We start from the raw sequence: 25,903 nt of genomic DNA, 5'->3' as shown, positions 1-25,903 counted from the left end.
AATCTATCCATGCGAAAAAACCATGCTTCGAGTCCACCTCTCTCTCTCGCGCGGCCAACGAGCACATGCGAGTCTCACGTGTGTATCCGGGAATTACGTGTTGGCGTCACTGTGTGTGTGTCTTGTCGTCGTTTCCGTTTTTGCGTTTTAACTTTTGCTTGTCCCCCGTTGTCAGGTATCTGCGTCTCGCGTTCCGAGATAATTTGATATTTCACGTGATACCGATACTCTCCGACGTTTACGTAAGATAGGGATACATGACACAGAATTGAGAACACGCGAACGTGTCGTCACTTTAATAACGAGCTCGGATGCAAAATGGAATGGCAAAAGAAGAAAAATATCTACTTGCGGACTTTTACATTGCGTCGCAACGAGAAGTCATCTCGCGAGAAGCGAGATCTTTTAAAGTGACGACACACGCGCGAGGACAACGATGAAACATTACACGGCGAACCGTAACACGCAAGATGAAAAGCGAGCGAGGGAAAACCGCGTCCACCTCCCATTGCATTTGCACTGCGCCCTTTTGCATCTTTCAACGATGTGCTCCATCCGTGTCCTCTTCCTCGCAAACGCGATCACGAATTTCCCTCGCTGCCTCGCGAAACGCTCGCACAAAAAATACAGGTAAGCGAAAAAATTACAAAAAAATATGACACCTGTGTGGAAACGGTTAGTAAGTAATTTTAGGTAAGCATTGCGTTTATTTGCGAAAAAAGGGATCAATGAAAAATTAACAATGTATAAGTATTAGTAATAGGCAGTTAATGTCCTCTACCAAGCTGTCTCCGTCCTCTCTTTGGAATCATTCCCGACGCGAACGATCCAAACGGAACGTCTAATCATGCTTACGCGAGCGACTTCATCGCAATGCGCGGCTACGAGAAGGTCTAACAGAAGAGAAATGACAAAGTGACTCGGACGAGTCGGCTCGACAGCTTGCTCAGAGTTTACAATGGCTTGATCTTACAAATCGCGCTGATGAATCACTCAGACTCGGTGATCGTTCAACCCTTCGCCGCATTTTCGGATGATAAAAGCGATAAAAACAAATCTCGCCAATTTCCTTTGCGAATTTTCTCTCTGTCTCGCGCAAAGGACAATGAACTTTGATCGAACGAAGGGGAAGAAATGCTCTAATGCTCTTCAGTCGCGATTGATCATGTTCACGTTAGCTTCAGCGTGCAAGTAAACTCAGCAGCTTATTTCTTCGGCACGATCTGCTTCTGTAAAACGTTAACAGGGACACGATGCGCACAATTTGCCCGATTTGGCGTAACGCTAATAAAGCTACGTCTTCGCTAACATGAAGGAAAAGTACAAACAGCAGCTTCGAACGCGTAAATCGAGCGAGACGAATGAACGAATGAATGATTGACTGACTGATGCGATGTGGGACAGCCGCAAGTCCGGCTGCACTGGTAAATTATTGATGGAAAAGTGGGACTTATGGCACGCGGTGCGGTAAAGGGTTGACATGTGTAATGATTGCGTGTACGTGCGTGTGTAGAACGCCGATTCGATAGAGTATTAAAAAAAACGACACTGCTATGCAGTGAGAGAGCGATAATTGTGCGATAATTATGCAGTCGGTTGTCATACGCGTTTACATATACATTTCCGAGTTTTATCAAAGTGCCAAAAATACGTTATCGTCGAATGTACATACTGCTGATACACTATCGTCTAATTGCACTACATTATCATACGTTCCACTGTGCACGATTTACCGTAAACGATTACGCGAGGAAACCGATAAATGACATGAAAAGTACATCGAAAGGGAACGGTCCAGACGGAAGAAGGCTTCCCAGGCTTCCTGGACCGTCGACTTTCTGAGACGCAAACGCTATCGTCGGATTTATTGCCGCAAACTGAGATTCTGTACTCGCGCAACGAGCATGTTACTACGGCGAAATGTAAGAGAAAAATGAGATTCATGTAACGAATCGCGAGCACGGAACAGGCGACTGTAACGCGAGCCGTGTAACTTCAGTGCGAAGACGCAGGAAATTGCGCGATTGTTGAGAAAACAAACTAGGAGGACCAAATTCCTCAAAATCCACGGAAACAAATGGAAACGGATCGAAGTCATTCGAATGGAATCCTCCACTCGAGGTATCGCTCGGTTTTCCTTGGCTTCGACGGTCGTTATGTGTATTATCGTTAAGTGTACATCTAACAAGCGCTTGTTACGCAGTTCTGGCGATAGTCGCCGACCTAGTGGATCATGAATAGTGAGTCATTGTCGTGAATCATTAAGCGATACGTGAAAGCGTGAAGACGATCGGGTACAAAATGCGAGATTATCGAGTCACGTGTTTTACATGCTCGTCAGTACAAGCGCACGCCTTGTGCGCGATAACTTTGCGGCTTATATGAAGTGGCCCGCGGCCACTTCTCGCTAGAAATATACAGTCGCTTTGGATTACGATATGTATCGAACGGGTGAACGAGCGCGTGTACGCGCGCGTCGAGGCGAGCAAGTGCTGTCTATCACAACGAGTACATATATATGAGGCATACCCTTAATCTCCATGTAAATATATTCGAGATACATAAGCTCGAGATTGGCAGTCACATTATTGAAAGACGATGTAAGTAAATTGCGGATCAATGCACGTCCGCTTGTTGAAAAGGAAAAAACTTAATTTAGGAATTAATATACTAAAAATTTAACATCTTGCAAAGAAGATGAAGAAACCGTTGTGGATAATATATAAATAGTCTGAAAAATAATATAAATTAGTAAGAAACTCAGCGAGGCAAGGAACTGCTACGATTTTTATTACTTGATTCTTGCCGAGACACAAACACTGGTTCCATCATAAAATTTACCACTGAAGCACCGTCGACGAATCGATATCGTCCAAACAGACAGCGCTCGCTCTCCTCAAGTACAAGAGGATTCTCTTCAACCCTTATCCGTACAAGCTTACATCGTTCTCGCGAATAGCTTCTTTCTTATCTCTGCGTATTTTGATTGTTTCCGATTGACCTAGGATACTTTGATATTCGTTCTTATTTCAGGACAGAGATCCTCGCAGGACCATTGTCGGGAAATACTCTCATCGAGAGAAGGGAGATGATCGCGCGGATAAGGGTTGAGCGCGGGGTGAGGAGTCCGCGCGACGACCTCGGCAAACGAGATTCCTGCAAGCGCGTACGAGAGATTCTAGGGAGACGGTCACTATTAGGGATGCTCAGGATGCTGTATGACAAGCTGTATCTGTGCGGGGCTGTCTTGAGGTGATTTGAAACTGGTGTGACGACGAAGGAGGCTGCCTATCCGTCGGGGGCCCCTCAATGTACCCCCGCCGCCTCCAGATCCCTCGGAGGACACCGATCCCGTCCTAGATCAGGAGGACACCCCGATATGGTATACACACACACACACAAGAGACAGAAAAACACAAGCCGGACCGTTTCGTTTCTCTTTTCCTCGCTTCGCGAAGTGTACATACGTTGTACGTACATACGTTCGGGAGCGAGCTCGCATAGATCGCACGCGGTCGCGGACTTAGCTCTACGCGTGATTATAAATCCACGACAGGGTGACAGGCTCGGACAGTGCCTCGACGAATCGCCGACGTTTCTCGCACCGTAAATTTTTGGTAAGCTTCTTGGATCCGGCAAAAGCGGCGCGACTACGTCGGCGATGCGTACCAGATCGTGTTTAGCGCCTAATGTGCCCGTCCTGGCATTTATCTTGTCTCAATTTGAGAGGATAATGTACTGATGCTTCACGTTAACGTTATTTCTAATATTGCATATTTCTCGTAAAGATAATTAATCTAATTGTTTAATAATATTCTTACAAAGTTTTGCATCTGATAATATTTTCGCGAAGCTCAGCAATTATTGTAATAATATTCACAGAACTTGAGACTCTGGGCAGTTCCGTTCGGCGCTAAATGGACGATGAGAATGCGAATGGAAGTCGTGATACACGTGTGCGGACAACGTCGCGTGAAACTGTTAATTACAAAAGAAAATTTCACCGCGAGTTTCACGGAGGTCTCTCAAAATCGAGTTGACAATGATTCCGATTGTTTAGTGCAAGCTGCGTGATGTGATCGGGAAGGCGAAGGGCCGTGTAAATGCCAAGCGCAAATGAAATATATTGCGGTGCGAGCGATGGCTATTCAATTTGCATATCAAATATGAAGAATATGTATCAGCTACTAAATATAGAGCGTCCACTATCGTATTCTCCTTCTCTCTCCCCTCCGTCTTTATATTCCTCGAATATTCCCCGATGAAATTTTCCCGGCAATTTAATCGACAAGCACACGAACGAAAATGACTTTCAAGCCTGCTGAAAGTCAAGCAGAGAGCAAAATATTACGTTTTACAATTCCAACGTTCGGACTTTGAGGCCCGTCAAACTTCGATGCGCAAAAATCGATTCTACGCTCGATCCGGACTGCAGCCGAAAGAAGATACGATAGTGGACCGGATGCAATGCACGAGAAAAAAAGTTATCGAAAGCTCTGCGCCAGACTCTAATTGCGCTGAACGGCCTTTGCACCGTGTATCAAACCGAATAATATCTAAAACAACTCTAAGAGAGCCACACTACATCACCAGCGACAGTCTCAAGCGGTATAGCTACTTCGTTAATTCGCCCGTAATTGTATTAGCGTCTCTTGCGAAGAGATAAAAGAAAAAAAAAGAACAGAGAGTAAAGCGAAATGTAAAAAAGATATTATTCTTTCTCTAAAAAAAAAAATAGAAGACAGAGAACGAGTATCTCGTGCGAGAAAACAACGATATAATAGACCTTCCTCGAGAGGCACAACGGAGCGAGTATGAAGAAAAAACGTGTAAGAGTGCAACAGCGGAAACACAACGATCAAACGATCAGCATCTCCCTCCCACTCTCTTCTCACGTCGATATAAAGGCGTACTTACTCTTTCGAATTCGCTTCTAAACTGCGCCTACGCAGCTCCTCAATACTGTGGCCGGTTTGCTGTTCCCAGGCGGTCTTCTCGGCCTCGAACGCTCGTCTCTTCTCCTCGAGCTCTCGCACTTGCTGCTCCAACGAGCGCCGCATCTGCTCGTGCCTTCTCTGCAACTATTTTCCGGTACCAGTGTTAATATACTCTTATTCAAATATTATTCATTATTCGTTCAAGTTGTAACTCAGGTAACAGTCAATCCTGTTGGAAGCCGAAGTAAGAATGAATCTAAGCAAGACTTGTTTTTACAGCTGAAAATGAGGAGGCACTTTACTCACATCCGCTTCGGAATCCTTCAGCTTCTGCTTCTTCTCGCGGACCTTCATTTCAAAGACTTGCTCCATCTCCAACTCCATCTTCTTCATCTTGTTGTCGTGCTCTCGTTTCTCCTCTTCCAGCTGCGCCAACGGATTCCTATAAAGATCCGATCGGGCGAATTAAACTATACTGAGATCCGATGGGTATGCCAATAAAGATCATCGGAATATGTATGTACAGGACGATGTATGTGATTGCGATAATTAAAAGTTTTTGGTACCTTGATGAATCGTTAATCATTAACGCTTTCGCAAACTCTCATCAGCTCTTTGCAGCACATGTTTCAAACCTTGAATTTATTTTATCGAAGACGATAAGCAAAACATAAATTATCTAATTTGTTATATCGTTAACACGTTTATAATTCATCTACGTCTCAATTTACTATTAGTGTTTAGTCGTAATAACAAAAATATTACATGTATCATCATGAAAATAAAATTCCAATTACAATGGCAAATCGATTCTTCTGAATTATTAGCAAATATACAACGCGTGCTGCAAAGAAGTTAATATAAGCTTAATACATAAATTTTTAACTGACGTGGATGAGTCGCGCATCAAGTACAACGAGGCTACGAATCTATCCTTCAAGAAAGCATCAGCGTAAAACGGTATTCATACGGTAGCTTTTATCGCGAGTAATATTAAAATTCAAGTAAAAATAAGGTAGCGATAAAAAGCTATTTTTGCTGTTGGTAGCACAATTTGTTATCGTCGAGTATGAACAGATAATTCATAAGCCTCTGCGAGATCGCGATCAGTTAAGAGTTGAGCGCTGGAGCCCGGATTTGCATCGGATCGATGTTACGCAAATTGGCGAGTAATTGGTTTTCCATCGTTACTATTTCGAACAATTATCGTGGCAATTACAATTAGCCGCTCTATATTCACAGTGGACGATTACACACCAGAATCTGCTGTAAAACTTTATGCAACGTCGTGCGTCCGTGTGTGTGCGTACACGTATGTATCCACATGTATGTTCCGCATTTACTAAAAAAATTATTTTTATACTTTTTTTAAATTTTAATTTACACGCGACGCAAATCGAGACTCCCACGCAGAAGATAGCCACCGCAAGATCTATAAAGCGAGAAGAAGTTATATTTAATATTTACAGATATAAGGATCGGGGTTAGGGATGCGTTTCCTTTTCGCGCAGGGAGACCATCTGGATGGTAGACGCAAACATAAACGTAAACGTAAATAATAAGTACACAGGCGGCAAGCAAACCTAAATCGTGTTACATTCAAGTGTACAACGTGATTTACCAATCGTTCTCTCTCTCTTTCTCTCTCTCTAAACGGCACATTACATGTAATTTGCGATAATTTGTGTCTAATGTCTCCGGGGAGCTCACCGTATGCACCGAATGCGATTACTCGATTACGTTGATCGATCTCACGATGTGAAAAAGTTCAATCCGAATACCCGAAATGAATTTTACAATCGTAAATAATCGTCGAAGCTCGACTCGTCTACTTTTTAATCAATTATTTCTTTATCAGGACAAGAGCTGTTAATTCTTATTAAAAATCGTGAAAGTTAATTTCGCGCTCAGCGAGCCCTCCCAGATCGAGAGTTTCTCCGAGTACAGTCTCGTAACTCGACAAGGCTTGTGCACACAAAACCATAGTACATCCTTTTGAGAGCCTTATTGAAGGACTTACCACACCGTCATGAAACTGTTCATCACTCCTGGCGGGCACAAACTGACCAATAAGAAATTCACCATTAAAATTCGCACGGGTGACACGCTGTCGAGGGGATCGAGGGGGTCCTTCGCCCTTGCCCCCCCCCCCGCCCTTCCTTCCTCGGCAGCGTTTCTCGTGTCTAGTCTACGGATACGGATCTCGCTCGCGGTCGAGACGTGTTAGGAGGTGGTTCGAGCGCGAGAGTCGCCGGGAGGCCTTCGATTAGTTTGCATGCACAACCTTTCTCTGAATTGCTCCGCACGACGAAAAAGAGAGCAAAAATCAATGAGCGAAGATACGGGAACGCACAGACGTATGCGTGCGGTAAAAGCAGTCTCGGACAGCGACAACTCGGTCGATCGACGACTTCGATCGAGCATCGGCGCCGCACGAAGCCGGAGGCGCTGAGGCTCGAGAGACAGACGGACGATCTCGTCGTCGTCTCGTCCCGTTGCATACACAATATACGAGTGCTCGCTCGAGATACACTGCGTGCTCAAATCAAACTCAATGAAACAATCTTGCTCGCGTCTCGGACAAAACGTGCGTCGTAATCCCGAATGAAGAGGACGAGCAGTCGTCCCGTCGTCGCTTTCATCGCATCCGGCGATGATGCTAATATTGTCCCCTTCCTCGCCGGGACGACTAAATTAATAAATTGCGCCGCATTATGCAATGTGAGAGCAAAAATAACTGTCGTAACGAAAAACACGTTCCTGGAGGCTTCTTCATCATTTAATTCCGAGCGATGCGAGTGAACCTGGGCGAGTAATCGGTTCCCAAGTCTTGTTTAATATTAATCATTGTTTTATATCAACTACGATTTCTCATTTGAATCTCTTTGACCGGCTCGGTCAAGATCACGACGCACGACTTTCTCCGTTCGCAGGATGATGCGAAGGAGAATCTTTCAGCACAATTACGTTTCTCATACATGGTCAAACGTGTGACGAAAAATTGCAATCCGAGTCGCACGGAGCGACACGAGCGTGACTTACTTGTTCGACGCCTTCGTCGGCTTGCCGTCGACGCCTAGGCCGGCCAGGGTGCGACACCGGAAGTTCTCGTAGTGCACGTTGTTCGTCACGTCCTTCAGGTCCTGCACGTGCGTCCTCACCACCATGTTCCGCAGCGCTATGAAGTCGCAGTGCTCCAAGTTCTCGACTATAGAGAGAGAAATGAAAGAATCAGAAAGGAGACAATGCGCAATCCGCGAATCAAGCAGGCTAAATTTGATGGATGCAAAACGAAGAACAATCGCGCGCTTTAAATGCTACAAATTTTCGGATCGCACATTTTGATTATTGTCTTCCTCGAGATTTAGAGACCGGTGATTTTTATTAAAATTTCACGCGCACCTTCCGCGACTCCCCACGGATACTTCCTGCCCCGCACTTTTTTGCCGTCGTGCTCAACGACGGTGTTCGCTCCCACGACTGCGAACGGCACTCGGTCCCTTAACAACTTGTGGAACTTGTTGTCCTCCTCCTCCTCGACCTCGGGAAACTCGTAGATCTTTATTTTGTGTTGCGCGATCTCATTCAAGATCTAAAAGAAAAAAACAAGCGAAAGCAATAATTAAATTAAGCATTGCAAAGGGAAAATACAAGAAGGAAAAAGAGAATAAAGTTACGGAGAAAATACAAGAACGACGGGAAAGAGAAAATTAGTTTTACGGCTAATTATTTTTAATTGTATTTCACAATTTCTTACAATTACAATTACTTGAGGATTCGAAGTAACTTTCGAACGACATTTCTTGCTTTTACATTCGCGATCGAATTTAAAATTGTTAACGATTATTCGGAAAAAGTAAAGGATGCTCTGTTTCTCTTTATCGAAACCCGAGTGTTTTTTTGTACCTGCTTCTTAAAATGCGCGCACTCGTCCGGTGTCATAGTGTCCGCCTTGGCGATAACGGGTATGATGTTGACCTTGTCGTGGAGACGCTGCATGAACTCCACGTCGAGCGGCTTCAATCCGTGGCCGGAGGGCGAGACGAAGTAGAGGCAGCAGTGCACTCGGCTGTCCGGGATCTGCCGTCTCGTCACGCGGGACTCCGCGTTCAAGAACTCCTCGTACTTGGACTCGATGTAGTCAATCACCGGCACCCAACTGGATAAACGTTAGATATAATTAAAACGTGATTACGGCAAATTGAGATAGACATAATTAAGACGTAAGACGTAGAAACTAATAAATAATAATAAAATAAGATAAATTGACGAACGAGTTTGGAAGAAGATAGTTACAATCATTAATCATTAATGTCAAGTTTCCTTGAGAATTTTCTGAACGGGAACTCGTTCAAGCGTTCCGCTTTGAGAGCGATTTGCCGGTAGGAATCCACAATTTATAATAGTTACCAGTTGCTGTTGTCGACAGCGTCACCGAAACCGGGAGTGTCGACGACAGTGAGGGTGAGATTGACGCCGTTCTCAGTTAGCATGACTTTGTTCGTTTCCACGGCGACGGTCTTCTTTATCCTGAGGCTGGGTCCGGGATACTCGGCGCTGTATATGTCCGCCAGGAACATGGAGTTGATCAAGGTGGATTTGCCGAGTCCCGACTCGCCTGGAAAGATTAAAAGGACTATAGCGTCTCCCTACTTTGAACATTTACCGAGAATCGTAAGAATTAATTAATTATAGAAACGTTCCAAGAGACATCGCCGCGATCTTCGCGGCCAATTGAACGTCTCGCCGTCGTGATCGTTAATCTTCGTCGAGGACATTCGCGGCGGACGTTTTTCCGAAATTGCAATCGGCGCAATCACGTTGAATTCGGCGACTGGCGAGTGAAAACGAGGCACGAGATGAGATCCATGGACGAGTACCATGACCCCTTAATGCGCGAACCTTGAACCGGGCGCATTGGAGTGCCGCCGCGCCTACCGCCTTCAGCCAAGGGTAAGCACTTGAATTGCTCTATTTACGGAGGAACGGCTCCGTTTATACGCGGGCTAATAATAGCGCCGCACGCAGCAGAGCCGCGCTCTCAAATTTCCCAGACCCAATGACACTCTTTTACTGCACCCGCGCGCGCCCGGCGTGCTCGAAAACCGTTGACAGCACTTTTATCAGCGCTCGCATGAACACTCGACCGAATTCCTATAACTCCTGTTACGTTATCGTCGTACGCGTAAGTACGACGATGTAAGTAAGTAAGATAGAGAAAGTTCTCTATCTAGGATAGGGTATGCGTTATTTTGCCTAAATCTTTCCGTTGCTTATTTATAAGAAACATGATCGGCAGACTCTTGAAACTCAAGTGCCAGGAACCTTCAATCACCGCTTTCCACCTTGAGAAATCCGTCTCAAGTTCGGCCAACGAAGTTAACGTAGCGGATGCTACATTTAGCGATTTATCAATTCTTCCAGGACAGCCACGCAATAGCTACGTGACGCTAATCACCATCGCCACTGATGATCGCCACTGATTGACCGCGCTAAATGCGCTATAGCGTCAATAATCATAATAAATCATGCATCGTCCATTTGCATACATAATGCGAGGTCAACGTAAAAAGAAACCGCCGAGCGAAGGTCAGAATCAAACGTGCTGCGAAAGCGAGCCAGCCCCGGGCGCCGATCATCCTCGGCGCGTGAGAACCGCTGGACCTCAGCGACAGTCTTCTTGATGCAGTTGCAAGAGAAAGAGAGAGAGAGAGAGAGAGCTCGCACGTGTTTGGCAGATGAGCAGTTGCGCCTCGCGCGAGATGATATTCCCGACGAAATGGGAATACCGGAGCTGCTGCCCAGCCAAAGAAGAAGAAACGGGTCCCTTTGTCCTGGCCGCGGCTCTCGTGCCTTCGCGCGATAGACCGCGCAGTTGTTCTTCCGCCGCCACGTACAACTGAAACTCCGCAATGTTTTAATAACGTTCTCGACCTCCGAGAACGGGATCGCGTTTCTCGCCGTGAGCGAGCTTCACACGTATCGATGACGCACGCTGATCCCGCGTGATTGGTTTCCATGATTCCGACGTGCTCAGGATTCGTTTGGGATAAAATCCTTCTCTCTCTTGAAGTCGTTTTTCTTGATCTTTTTAGAATTATAATACATAATTTTTCATCACAGACCTCCTTATCGTCAACTTATGGCCATGAGCGTGAACCCAAGTCCATCAGAGACTCCCCATTCGGCACTTATTCCAATCTTCATTGCAGATTACATTATTACCTACCTACAACCATGAGCGTGAACTCGAAGCCCTTCTTCACGGCTTTCCTGTACACTTGATTGGGCAGATTGGCGAAACCGACATAGCCATCGAGCACCTTGGACTTGGTGGGTGGCATGGGTCGCGCGTGCTGCAGCAGACTGGCCTCCTTGTTGCTGTCCTCCTTGGAGGAGATGATCCGGGCGGACTCGCGCCTGTTGCTGTCTTCCGAGGCATCGTTCGGGATCGCGGATGGCAGCCGCGGCTTCGTGTTGGACCCCGTCAACGTGGCGCCGCTCGTATATATCGGCGCCGTGTTTGGCGACGTGATGCTGCTAGCCGTTGTGGCGTTGTTCGATGCCGTTGTCGTTGAAGAGTTGTTCACCTGGGAGTTGGGAGCCTGCGTCGGTGGCTGTGGCGGTGGTACTGACGGCACCGATGGCGACGAGATTATCCCTGTGCTATCGCCCTTGAAGAACAGCTCACGCTTCGCCTGGATCTGCACGAGAAGAAAAGATCACGTGTGTTAATCCATTTGAGCTATTGGTTCTTTCATTTTGCATCACTGAGTCTTGAGAATTCAGATACAAATATAATAAATATAATAAATATAATATAAATATAATTTAATATAATAAAAATTATATTAGTTCTTGTGAGATTAGAAAATACTCGATTTAGTGGTTTTATCACGAGCGGAATTTTATTCAACATTTTCGCGTGCGACGAGACTACGACGCATTGCATTGAGGCACGAGACTCGCGGATCTCGTCCGCCGTCTCCGATCAATAGTAGTCCGTAATACCGTATTTTCCGTAGAACCGGCTTGAATTTAGACAATTTCACGTCGCAACTCGATTACGCCGATCTTCAATTTTAATCCAGTTCAACGCGAAAGCACCGCGGCGTTTCGCAATTTAAAAGCACGTGACTTGGCGTTCCGCCGCATCGCGGAGAGATAAAAAGAGAAAGAGAGAAAGGAGCTGAATTGTTTCATGGTACCGATGAATACACCGTGCGCGCGATTCCACGCGCTACCTCGACCGTAACATTACTCGTACGCGAAACGCGTAAATACTCGCGAAAGAGAGATAAAATCGCCGCGCCGTGCCACGTAGAACGATCGATATTGCACACCGACCGACGACAGTGGTAGCGCGGCTTCTGCTGCCGCAGTGTCTTATACACTTCCGGCCGGAAGTGGTCAGCATACTAAGTGTCCGAATAGAACAGAATAAATTATTTTCTCCCTGCAAGAAAGAAGAAGGGGGAAAGAGAAGCTGTCGGATTTAATAATTTATTTGTCCCGCTTATTATATTGATTATATATTCATATTTAAAAAAATTATAATATTATATGTAATATTATAATTTTTTAAAATATTTTTTAATAAATAACATTAAATATTACATGTCTACAAATTATTTTTATGTATTATATTTTTTTTAAATTTCGCATTTTGCATCCAAAATATTTTAATCTTTTCGTGACTTTGTTTCCGCAAAGTTTGACTTCTGTCGGTCATTAGCGACCATTATTTCAATATTTCCTTCCAATTACGAGCGGCGATCGGCCGCGTAAACTCTACGAGGCGATCGTTTCGCCTTCGTCGGGACTTATAAGGCGACGATACAGGAAACCGCGGTACGGCACCACGTGTTCCGTTACACTTGGACGCAGACTGGCCACGGAATACGAATGAATCTGATAATCCGGGTGCGTACGTGGATGCAACGCGTAAACGTGAGTGTGCGTAAGGTCAAGGCGGAACGGCGACCACTGTCTGTCCGCCTGAATGAACCGCGTCAATAAGAAGTTTCGGTTCCTGCTGACGAACTTAAAGTGGCGAGCTTAAAGCACGGTCCGCATTATCGAACTTGGTCGCGAATCGATATTACAAACGCGCTAATCGGTTCGTGGCAAAGTTCAGGTCAGGCGACGCAGTTCGATAATGTGGACTCTGTTTAACCCCCTAGCCGCTAACGCCGCCTAACAGTCATCATTACGTCCGAAAAGGCTTGTAGATTAAACGTAAATTTAAATAAATTTAAAATTAAAATTTATTTAAATATTTTAAATTTATTTTAATTTTAATTAAAATTAAAATTAGAATTAAAACAATTCAAAGTACATGTTCGTGTGTAAATAAAAAACGTGATTTTATTGCTCTGGCGCGTAACGATAGCGGTTGTTGAACTCTATCAATCGCTATTCGACTGATGTTGCCGTAGCGAAGAAAAGTTTAAAGTTCTCTTTAGATTTTAATCGCGCTTTCAGCGTCGTTCAACCTCTGACAAATATAAAACGTCTGAAGGGTGATCGGAGAAGCGCGAGAGTTCTCGCTTATCGGTCGTTTCGACCAATAAACCCGGCGCGAGTCATCGTTCCGCGAGTTCTTTCGAGTCAACGTACGCGAGATTGCACCTTAAAAGCATTTCACGCGTGTACGCGGTGCGATGAGGAGGGAGGGTAGGAAGTGGGGACGAGGAAGGGGGAAGAGAGGTAGCAAGGGTGACGCGGGACACAGCGAATGGAGTGCGGTGGCTTTAAAGCGGCGCAGCTTTGTGTCGCAGCGCTTGGGATATATCTCCGGTCTCCCCTTTCGACACGGAGGAGGCCGCGCTGCCGAGATTTGCCGCGAACGTATTATGATTTGATGGAAATCGCGAAAATTCTCACTGCGTCGAAGTTATCATTATGGCTTTCGATATTTTATTGTAAATATTGTATTGTAGAATGACATTTTTACTTAAAAAATAGAGATATACGTATATGTATTGTATATTTACAGTATTATGCAATTATATTCCTTTATCCTTAGTTTTTTATTGATATTTTATTTATATAGATTACTTATATTTTTTTATTTGTAATTAGAGTAAACATGACCATCCATCCCGGAAATTACTCTATTTGTTACTAGATTATTTTTTATTAGATTTGATTAAATCTGATTACCGATATTTTACGCGCGACGGTTCTAAGAATCATCTTGCGTATCGCGTTTCTCGCGTTTTAAGTTATCAGTTATCGCTCGGTATCGCTTCGCTGCCATCATCATCGGGAAAGGGTGACACAGTGCGCGCCGAGATTCTCTCCTCTGGGAAGGTGCAACGGCGAGCTTATGGATCGTCGGCACTCGGCATTATCTCGTGTTGTTCCCCCGTGTTGACTCAGGGAATGAAGCGACGAGAGACCGAACGATCCATGGGGCAACGCCAACGGCAACGACAATGGAAACCGGTCCATTGCGCGAATCCGCCACACCGTGCTGCAACGTCACTCGCCGAGACACAAAGCGTCGCGCGCGATGCGAACAGATCTTTCGGGAAACGGCCGTGTTTTCGGGACACTCGTGTGTTTCATGTGCATGAGAGAAAAAAAAGGGGAGAGAGAGAGAGAGGAAGAAGAGGAAAGGACGACCCAGTTTCGCGCGAGTTCCACCAATACCTCCCCCTTCCTCCCCCCTTCTGTCTCTTGGAGAGAGAATGGAACTCGCGGCAACGGAGAGACACGCAGAGCTGCAAGAGAACTGTAGCTGCAGTTAAATGCAATTTTCTGGTGCAAGATATACCTCTCACATGGCCCCTCTCCCTTTAAGCCCTCCCCCTGTCCTCCTTTTTGACCGACATCGCGGAATTTTGATTGTCGTCATTTTCTCGTGAAATCGCCAATTCATGGAGCATCCCCCTCGTGACCCAACTTTGACTCCCAGGCTTGGGAACCCCTGTCGTAGGTCAATACTCCGTCCGTCTCTTTCTCTCTCGGCAAGGTTCGCCACCACCACTATCTTTACCACCACCACCGGCGCTGGATAACGAGCCATCATTGTCGTGGCGAGTCGATTAAATCGATTCCGTGGAAAATGCATATCGCATACGTCCACGACGATCCGTACAACGCTCTTTTATCTTGTCAAGCACTTCACGGCCCTCGTTCTCCTAGCTTGCATTTTCTCGCCGAGTCTCCGCCGACTACACCGCTCGATGATCATCCCCTTCACGGCGAGGGCGAATGAACTTTCACCTTAACGACCGCGTTACGTCCGCGTCGCGGCACGTGCCCACTCGGTTTTCAACGCGCGACGCGATTGGAGATTCCTCTCGTCGTGGGAAACAAGACGAGACGGTAACGAGTGCGGTCTTCCCTCGACGAAATCGAGACACCAAGTTCGGGCAAATAGTTTTTTTAATTTTTAGAGTAATTTTATAGGATGATAAGATTTTTGATAACATGCTCGCGTTACAATTAAATTTCTTACTGATTTTGTAACAATTTTGATAAATTAAAGTACGTTTCAGATACCGAACATTTATTTCAAACGATCATGCTTGTACGTAAAACACCTGATATTGACTGGAATTAGTTAATTAATCATGAAATAATTATATACCGTTGCTAGAAAGCAGATTCGCGAAGCCATTCTTTTAATAGCACGGTTACCGTATCATGCATGAATATATTGGATGCGTTTAAGTTACGTTAATTGTTAAACTGTTAATTGTTAAACGGGAACGTACACGTGAGCGTACTCGAGCGTACCCGAGGCTGATAAATGATACCTTGACACCAACATTTAACGCCTGTGTTGATGCACACCTATCGCGAAGCTCGATTATAATTATTATTCCGCACAAATTGCATCCGAATTTCGATAATTCAGTGTTTATGCTTTCATAAAGAAATAATTGTACAGAGTAATTAATAATACACCTTACTAAATATTAATAACAATTGTGTCAAAAATAATAATAAAACAATTATACAAAAAATATTGTTTCGTGAAAATTCCATTCGCACTTTCGTTCGATATTTCGTTCGTATTTCACATTAGTTTGTCACGGGAATATCGCGTCCTCGGCGAACGCGTTACACTTCGGCATTAAAAGAACTCTGCAGATTTTGCCATGGGGCAGAGATTACTCGAGCAGAGCGAATGTAGGTTCATTCGCCGCCTGCATCATAATAAGCGCACTCATGAAATTCCAGTGAACGACTGACTTCCTCTCTTTTTCTCTCTCCCTCTCTCTTTCTGAAGTCCGCCGCTCGTCTTCATATTAATGAGGCCGCCGATGAACCGACAAGGAATCTCTTCTCCCTCGTAAGCGCCTTTCATTGATCGCGAAATTATCGTAGCGACTCTCGATCGCGCTCGTTAACAACGGACAACGGAAAATCGATCGAAAAGTCATCCCGATCGTCGGCAAAGCGCCGATTTTTTCCGCTTGAATCAGACGACGTCTTCGAGTTCGAATTCGCTTCGCAAAGAAAAAAAAAAGAGCGATATATCAATCGGCGAAGCGCGGAGAACGTGATAATTTGCCGTTTCTCACGGGAGAGAAAAGAATTATACGCGTTACGGATCCGCGCGAGTCCGCTGCGAAGGGCTTTCCTATGAATTTTCCGGTACGACGGGTCTGAAACGACTAGAAGCGTGCGGAAACGGAAGAGACAGATTTGCGTCCTTATTCGCGGCAACTTAAGCCCCATTATGCCCGAGAGTTCATCATTTGCGTCAATTATCGTCTCCATCTCTCGTATTCTCAACTTGTACGCGTAGCTCTTTCTCTCTTCTCCCTTTCTCTCCCGCTCTTTCGTGCAGGAACAGAAGCGGCAGCAGCGACGATAGTCATAAAGAATTCAACGCTCGTTTCCCTACGAGAATAAACGCTCGATGCCGTAAATCTGGGCCACCGAGTCGCGGATTTGATTCATTACGCGACGGCCATGAGACAGGAGACGCGTAGTTTCGTGTGCGTCTTTTTTCGCGCAAAAGAAGACGATGACGACGACGATAGTCCCCATGATTGCGATTACGCGCGCGTCCAAAGGATGCCGTTGTGCAGCTACTCGGATGCTGCACTCGGATGCGAGGGATTGGATCGAGGGAGAAGAAAATGAAACGTGAGAGGCAGAATCTGGAGCGAGATTCCGTTTTAGGATAATTGAAACGGCGGAACAACGAGCGAAACAACGAAATTAATGGAAGCACGACGATAAATCGGCAAAAACGAGTATAAAAGCGAAGGGAAATCGATGATTTAAAATCCTGAAATAAGTAATAGAATTTTCCTGTAAAATAGTACTTTCATACAATTCTTTCATTATTATGTATTGCTATTATGCATATCGGTAATTGCTTTATGCAAAATTACTCATTCATGTGGATTATAATATATAATAATTGACCTATTATTAATCTCTATTATTATCAATTAAAATAATGAAATCATGAATAATCGTGATGTATTGAGTTATTGCACAATTGCTGTCGTATTTTTGGATCAAATTAAAATTGTTATAAATTTACTTCAATCCACAATTAATAATATTATATCAATTTTAATTTTATTATCAAACATACGAAAAAGAAATTATGCAGCAACTTAATATAAACGCGAGGGAATGTCGTACATCATCCCTCTCGCTAATTTTAACGTGCTCGCCCGCTCGGTCGCCTTTAAGACACCCTTAACACGTGTGAGTCTCCGACCTGGACAGTGCGATCTCTCATAATTAGCGCACGCCCTATTCGAAAAGAGTAGACGTATCGACACGAGATCCCGTCACTAACTGAGGCGTCCACGTGTCGCCAATGCAATTCCATTCAATTATCCCCGTGCAGCTACCCTCGCTTCGCAGCGTGGCGTGTGCTTGCCGCGTATAATTAATTAAATTAATTTATAGTACGAATATAGCATAATTAATTTATCTCGAAAGGGGGTCATGGAGTAAACAGTAACGCGCACATCGACGTGAAATCTCGAATGAGAAAAACATCGTTTTCCCGCGGAGAACAAAGTCGGATTTGTCGCGATCAAGGGAGGGAGAATTTATAACTGTTCCAGATATCGGCAGGCTTCAATGCCGCAATTGTTCAGACTCTCTCTCTCTCTCTTTTATACTATTTCTTTCTCTTTCAACGTACAGAAGTTGTCACGGTCGAATATCGCTGTTCATAAAAATGTGTCAGAGCGATTAGTGGTGGCAAGAGTTGTGCGAGAGCTCATCAGCACCGTCCCCTCTCTTCGGGGTCGAGACACTTCAACGACGACGACGACGCTTTTATCGTGGTGCGTGCCCTCGCGCCTCGTTATTACATCGCCCCTCGTACGTTGTGCTTCTCACGAGCCGCTGTTGTTTTCACGGTTAATAACTTTTACGAATGAGTACTTGGGGAAGCATTCTGCAACTCTTTCACGGTTATGCATACGTGTATCAAGTGTGTAAATTCATTTAGTGCTTGTCTTATAAAAGAAAAAGGCGGTTGTTTTCCTCGGAGAATAATTAGATTGGTCACATGATACTTCATAAACGGTGATGACGGTTCTTTAAAACAAAAACGTGACATGAATTTTAAATATAGATATTTTTTAAAAATTCTGCAGCTGCAGCTATTGAACACCTCTAAATTTCTCACTGAAAATACCGGCAAGGCATAATAAACCCGAGGAAATGACAAGACGCGTAAGGGAACGGAGCGATGAAGATCTCTCTCACGATTTGGATACGGAGCGGACACGCGGAGTGTGAGTCAGCGACGCAGCTGTAAAGCCGCTGCGCCAACAGTGTATCTTTTCGTCTCTCCTTCATATGACTCACGAATTACAGTGTATTTTTCGATCGACGAACCGAGGGTGAGACCCTCGACTTGGTGTAACCCCCCGGGGTGGGTACCGAAAGGCGTCTCGCGAGGGAGGTCTGGTCTCCTTCGCCATGTGTTGCTCGACAGAGGTTCTCAAAGCGGGATCACCCTGTGATCACCATGCGAATTTCGAAGAAACCTTTACTGGGCAAGGAAAATCACTTCTCATGTATAATTTGTTCTTGTTCCGCTTGTTTCGTTCTATAACGTTGCAACATAATATTATATGTGATACAAAATCGTCGGAATACTCGACGGTTCGAGTGCACGAGCAGGATCCTAATGGACGTGGAGAAAGAAAAAAAAAGGTTGAAACTCTCTGGCAAAGGAAATTCTCTTGAGGGTTTCACGATAAATGTCGGCACTGAAAGTCTTCGGCAAGCACATCAAGCTGAAGCGACCCTCGGCGGGTGTCCGCTTCAAGAGCTTGCTTTGCTTTCAAGAGTGAAGCTGAACCGAGACTCTCAATGCGCCTGAAAGTTACTCCCCAGGAGATATTCCTAGTAATCCCATATACTTCTAATATGACTTCTAAAGTAATCGAACAGCGCTTTTTCGAGTAAATCGTGTTTCTCGTCGAGTCAGCTGATTTATTACGATTTAAAGTTTAAAGTTTAAGGTTTAAGCTGTAAAATAACTGACCGATCACAGTCGAATGCGAGAAAAGAAATCGACTGTGGTTGGTCAAGTTCTTATACTTTAAAGCTTAGAAGAAGCTGAAGTTTTATATCTTATAAATTCATTGTAGACCCCACTTAACTCGACCCGGGATCTTACCGAGATGGGCTCGCCGTTCGCCTTCTCTCCGTCCAGTATCCTCTGTCGCAGGGCGAGTCTGTCCAGGCTGGCCAGCCTGTAGCTGCCGCCAGCTTCGCGGTCCCTGCCGAGACGCTCGGCCGTGCCGCCGCCGCCGTTCGAACCTGCGTTGAAGCTCGACGTGTACTTCGGCAGGGTCGGCGGCGGCACCTGCCGCGCCTTCTCACGGTTCAGCATCGCGCTGCTGCTGCTGTAGAGGAAGGACGTGTTGCCGCCAGTATTGTTCGTCGTGAGACCGCCGACGCGACCGCCGACGCCGACGCCGCCGCCACCTCCGGACGGCGAAATGCCGGACGACGCCGACGTGGACGACGGCGTGGACGCCGATGACGAGGACGCCGTCTTGATGCCGTTGCTCTGCGCGCCGGTCGCGGCGCCGTTCTGGCTCTCCGTCGACATGTCACGGCGTGACACTACGCGACGCTACGTCGGCAGCACTCGTCTCGCCGATTGGATTGGAAACCGCCGCCAAGGATTCGAGGGGAAGGTTTTTTTAAGCCTTGAACACCGAGATGAAAAGAGAGGTCGAAGAGATACTCGAGATATTAGCTCGCTCGCTCGATTGCGTTTAAGGCTGTAGTCCAGTTGATGTTCCTTTAAAACACTTTCCTTCCTTCTTTTTATTCGAAAGAGAAAAAAGGATAGAAAGTGTTCGGAAGAATTTGAAACGTGAATTGGACTGCAGCTTAATTCGCGTGGAGTCAACGCGTGTGCATCTACATTCGACACACCGGTGAATCATGTCGCGAATAATAAACAAGCACGGCGCTACACGTGGGCGGGCGAGAATCCATCGCCGGAGAGCGGATTTTTCACCGGTAGCCGTTTTAACGAGCGTGTGTGTGAAGCTCGTATCGGATTGAATTAAAGATTGAAGAAAAAGAGGCAGACTTCTCGATTAGAACGTCGACGAAACACCAGTTGGTCGAAAGTTGATGCACGCGCGCGACTTTATTTATTGTCGCGACGGATAGCAGTACTCCGTGACGAGAAAACAATCGTCGCCGGGCTCGTCTTACGCGTCGCAAGGACAACAAGATGATGACGATGGTTCTCGATTCGACTTTGTGATTATCGTGAAAAACGTTTCCCGGAATCCATAAAAATGGAAAACACGACACGAATTTAGAAGCGAAGGAAGCTGCAAAACATTGATCCTCTTCGATCTTTCTCAGCAGAAAATTAAATGTGAAATATTTGAATGTGAAATCGTTTAATATTTTTTATTGAACATTAATTTCATGTTTTACTAAATTTAATACTTGAATTAAATGTGATAAATATTAGCGTATGTCATCGTTTTGTAAATGCAATTGTATTAGGAAAATGTATCACGTTAGTTAAAAAAGAGCTAGTATATTTATTAGTATTTGCCAAGAATTATATTTACGTAGTGTGTAAACATTTCCTGCGAGACATCATGTTAGATGTCAAACTTAATGACAAGAAATAGGTTTCGTAATAAAATAAATTGCAAAAACCGAGAAACGAGAATCTCGTTTACATAACAGATACTCGAGTTTTTAGACTAGAGCAATCATAGCAGGTTACGGTTGTTTACACATGATCGCACAGCGTGTTGACTCACACGCGGTTGACTGTCTGCAGCTTCGACTCGCAGTTATGACTCCGATATCAGGAATGCATTCGAAGTAAAAGTAATAGCGGCGTCGTGAATCGAGCCACGCGAGGAGCAGCTACCTTCGCTTCCGGTATGATTTCGCGACCGGTCGATCGCATTCGGCAGCAGGAATACGGTAAACTTTGCAATGTGAAGACGCGAGACGAGAATCAGACGGCAACGTTAAAATTCGGCACCGATCGAAACAAAACCGTCGACTCTGATTAACGAAACTCGTAAATGTAACGTGGAAAGAATTTTTTACCAAAGACGGTTTAAGAAAAACAGGCCACTTCGACCAAACTCCGGTTAATTTAATCGTCGATTAACTTACAGGGCGACCAACATAAAATTTATATTATTTATATACGAGAATTATATTATTAGAGATTTTTATGTTAGTCTGCGAGTTACGGACGAATTAAATTAATCGGAGTTTGGCCCTCGATCTAGCGTTAAAGCCGGTGTGTACGATTTTCGCTACGGGAAGAAAGGAAGCGGCCCACGCGCTTTCCGAACGTCGCGTTTCCATTGTCGCGGACGGTAAACACATAGAGGTCACTCCGGCGCGTCCGCGCGGCGAATCGGACGCGACGACTCGCCGAAATTCTGCCGGTTTCCACCCCCAACGTCCCGAGAGAAGGTACACCGAGTACACCGTTAACCAGAGTCGTGATTGGCCCGCTTAGCTCCGAGTTCGGATCGAGATTTGTTTCACTCTCGGAAGAGAGAGAGAAAAATATCCCGAACGACTTGACGTTCGCCGCGTCAGTGCGACCCGACGCCACAACGTTGCCACTGCACATGCAACCGACGCCGTCGATTCGCCCGAATTGTGCCGTATCGAAACCATGCTACTTCGGCTCCCGAAGCGAAATGCAAATCTATAAGGGACAAGAATCTCGGCGCACTACTAACCGACTGCTCTCCACGCTGTCAATTAGCTCCTCGCTAAGAGTAGCTTGATACACGGCGGTCTCTGAAGGAGAGAAAAAAAGCGACGAAGAGAAGAGGATCAGATCGTCGAATGACGGGAGCACGCGAGCGAGTTTCAGAGAAAACAGTCACAGGGACGCGTTGGTCGGTTCACGAGAAACCGAAGCCGGTGGCGACTGCAGGATGATTCACGCCGTGCCTTGCGGTGCGCGGCCGCGTTTTCACTCTCACTCGGTCGTTCATCGTTCCCGACGCTTTTTCCTCTTCTTGTGGCTCCGATAATAAGAGACGCGCTCGCGCGGGCACGGTCGTGCTTAACCACTCGCGAAACACCAAAGGGTTCGCGCACTACCTCGCTCGATGGTTTAACAAAATGTTCCGTCAACGGATGCACGATACACTCGCCGTGCCCGACTCGGATGCACTACGACGATCAGCGACGACCACGCCTGACGCAGCTGCCGCGAGCGCGTGGGGGAAACGGGCGACTGGTGGGGAAGAAATAAGCGAGAACGAGAAGGAGATTTCGTGCAACTTCGTGCGTCGGGCACGATGCACGAAGCTTGTGAGAGACCGCGCCGGTTGGATGCGCGAGCGACACGTAGCGGTACGATAGCAAACTAAATATCGAGAGTCGATATCGCAGCGTTCGAGTTTGTTTAAATTGTCTAGAAAATATTTGCATCACCCAAAATTGGCGCAACATTTATACACTTTCACATATACCCGCAGAGGATAAATTTTCAAAAAATATTAAGAGAACTTAATTATTTTAATATACGAATATTTTGAGATAGGAAATATACGTTGACGTTGGATTATTATGCCGCAGGGTATTTAAGTAACGTTATTTAAAGCCGCCGTCAAGTTTGATAAAATTCCATTCCGGACAAGTAACAGTCCTCTCACAGTAACAGCATCCTACTTTCCTAAGTAAAAGTACAGCGGAAACTATAAACTACCTGGGGAGCTGATAAATAAATCCACGCGTAAAATAAATGCGACGCATTATCATGCGTCTACCCTCATCCTCTTCCCAGAAGACATTCGCCTCACCGGTATCTCTGCCTCGTGCGCTAACGGGAACTTTCCGAAAAAATGCACATCGTTCACTTCGATGCTGTAGGGCGATAGTTACGTGTATACGCGATGATTTCAGCGGAATTTCAACAATATGCTGGCGACATAAACACTTTTCTTGCACCGCAACATAAAAACCAGCGAATATAGTATATTCCTTATCTCAAAATACTCGTATTGGTTGCCTGCGTCATTCCTGAAAATTTTTCAGTGTTATTCTGATGAACCCTGTATATCCACTAAATTACACATCAGGCATAATTTAGAAGAGAAACCACGAAAGAGAAGGAAAGAGAGAAAGAGAGACGTTTGTAAGAGAATCTCCCTCCCTATAATAAACAATGTTGTTATATTAATTGTTTAATGCGACAAATCTCATGAACTCACAATTGTACCACTGTACTGTGATTCATCGACTTCGTAGCGGAAAGATCAGATTGGAAAAGCCGATCTTATCTATTTCAGCCACTCTTGATGTCAAACGGGCAATCAAACGCTATTCGCGGAATAATCGCACGTTGCAAGTACCCCGGACGACGACGGGACGCTATTTCGAAACGACGATTAGCTCTAAAGTGATTCAAGCGTGCACGCACAAACGGTCTCGATTTCAACGCGATGTCAATGCTCTCGCATTGTCTTCCCCCGATCTTCGCCGTCGTGCTTGCCATTCCAGCGCGTCCACAAGGAAGTACGCATAGCGGAATACTCCGAGTGTCGTTGCGGCCTTAATTGGACCTCGTGCTAATAAGAGCGCCGAACTGTTGACCGTGCATGCATATGTGCACGCGTGCACATATTGGAAAGAAAGAAATGGAAACAGTGTCCCGCGTGGAATGCGGCTCGTGATAATACACTGTTTGCCTGCTTGCGGAAATCAGAAATGGAAATTTCCCCCGATTCTGCGAAACAATTACCGCGCATATTTCCTCCACAAATTTCCATTCGACGGCATGAGAATCGGTATGATTGGTATTTCATCTCATTTTGCATTAATTCGATTATGTTTTAATTGAGCAGACGATGCATCTAATTCGATCTGACTAATTCTATTAGTGTTAATAATCCAATTAATACACGCGAATTAATTCGTTCGTATAGATCAATTCTAAATCTGATTACGCAATTTGGAATTTGGTTTCCCGATTGCAGCCTTTCGCTCCATTTCACCCGTAGATGAGAAGCAATCTGATTAGAATTCACTTGACTATATATTAATATATTGATTAGATCAGACATTAACTAATGCGATTCGGTAATGCGCGGCATGCAGGCGATGATGCGCGAGTTGCGAGAAGCCATTAAGCGATCTCTCGATCGCGGAATGATGATCTACGACTACCTGTTGAGACTCCTTGTTCTTCTGGAAATTGTATCTGGCAAGAACAGCTGGATTCAGACGGCGCCTCGACGTCGCCGTCGGCGTGTTCGTCGTCGACATCGCGGTTCGTTTATCCGATCGTAATTGTCGATCCACGAAAACGCCTCACTGTCACGAACACCGATCGTCGGCGCGGATAATACAGTTTGCCGTGCGTACATACACCAAACACTCCGGAATCGAACGCGAGGAATCACAACGATCGTGATCGATCGAGGTAGTACGATTTTCCAATAGATTCCGGAGACTCCGCGATTTTCTTACTGCTGACGCCGCTTTGAATCGTCAGCGAGTCGTCCAATAGCAAAATGACATCGGCTATGAATAAAAGTTCGCCGAGTTCGTTAGTTTTTACTACGATACAACGCTTTTAAAACATCGGTGTGGCGGCTCGGAAGCGGTCTGCGGTTTCGGAAGGAAAAACCTCGCGAATGCTTGACGAAATCCAAAGGAGAAAGCTTAATTTCAGACTCAACTTATTTCAATTTCAAGTCTCTCTGATTTAGAGACTCGGCGAGTGTCCTCGAACATCAGTTAGCGTTGCTTAATTAACCGTTAAATTACGCTTGTGAGCGTGACTAGTAACTGCGCATTGAACTCGCAATTATAACACGATGATTCGGTCACAAGCTCGAATTTCGCGGATATTTTTTCAAAATGTAATACAATACTTTGTCGCAGCTTTGCGGCAAGCGCGCAAGGACATCGCTCGTTGCGGTATACCAGATTCAACAATATTTACGATAAATGTCTGGTAAGTCGCACGTTATATCTCGTGCAAACGAAATATGCGACTTAAAAACAAGAACTGGCATGCTCGTCGATTTTCGACGATTTCGACGATACGATTTTCGAGTACACGTTACGATTACATGCACGATTGTCGTGCAAACTAAACTCGCGTGCGCGCGCGCGCTCGCTCGCTTCGTGCGTTTAATATTGCAAACACGAAGCCGAGTTCCACGCGCGATTCCAACGACGATTGGAATGTGACTAAAGCCTTATCAGAGAGAGACTCACCGCTGCCGTGGTGTCCGAAGTGACCGTGATGACGTTGTCGCCGTCGTAAACGTCATCGTCATCGTTGGTATCGTCCATGCGGTCATCCAGCATCCGTGCAGCACCGGAAACAGACGAGAAAAGTGGGTGGGAAGTAGGATAAGAGAGAGAAAGGTGCGGAAGGTTGGCACCGCGATAAGGACGATAAGGGCCAAGGACAACGAGGAGCAAGGGACGCGAAAAGGAGAGAAAAATGTTATGTTAGAAGCATGTTTCTATAT

At 45.5% G+C, this 25,903-nt stretch overlaps 1 protein-coding gene and 1 long non-coding RNA gene across 10 annotated transcripts in view; one reads left to right on the top strand and one right to left on the bottom strand.

Annotated features, from left to right (window-relative positions):
- Nucleotides 1-25,903, bottom strand: part of LOC105278878 (septin-7) — a 32,602-nt gene that overhangs the window by 3,675 nt on the left and 3,024 nt on the right. For 3 of the 9 annotated variants that reach the window (XM_011338312.3, XM_011338310.3, XM_011338311.3), the window contains 10 exons: nt 25,644-25,645; nt 11,167-11,641; nt 9,348-9,555; nt 8,844-9,096; nt 8,340-8,529; nt 7,980-8,145; nt 6,958-6,999; nt 5,244-5,379; nt 4,918-5,081; nt 692-3,356 (listed from right to left, as the gene is read on the bottom strand). In XM_011338312.3, coding sequence (XP_011336614.1) covers nt 3,197-3,356; nt 4,918-5,081; nt 5,244-5,379; nt 6,958-6,999; nt 7,980-8,145; nt 8,340-8,529; nt 8,844-9,096; nt 9,348-9,555; nt 11,167-11,641; nt 25,644-25,645 — 1,796 coding nt within the window. In that variant the 3' untranslated portion in view covers nt 692-3,196. Of the gene's footprint in view, nt 1-687; nt 3,357-4,917; nt 5,082-5,243; nt 5,380-6,957; nt 7,000-7,979; nt 8,146-8,339; nt 8,530-8,843; nt 9,097-9,347; nt 9,556-11,166; nt 11,642-19,566; nt 20,105-22,144; nt 22,591-24,584; nt 25,526-25,643; nt 25,646-25,903 lie in introns of those variants that run through there. The other 6 variants (XM_011338305.3, XM_011338307.3, XM_011338309.3 and 3 more) reach the window with 6 other exon arrangements.
- LOC113563119 lies at nt 3,293-4,213 on the top strand. The gene is made up of 2 exons (XR_003407330.1): nt 3,293-3,382; nt 3,883-4,213. It is a non-coding gene; the product is annotated as an uncharacterized LOC113563119 (long non-coding RNA).

Source organism: Ooceraea biroi, chromosome 12 (assembly GCF_003672135.1).
Source record: "Ooceraea biroi isolate clonal line C1 chromosome 12, Obir_v5.4, whole genome shotgun sequence".
NCBI lineage: Eukaryota > Metazoa > Arthropoda > Insecta > Hymenoptera > Formicidae > Ooceraea > Ooceraea biroi.
Note: the sequence above shows the minus strand (reverse complement) of the source record. Positions and strands in the feature narration are given on the sequence as shown.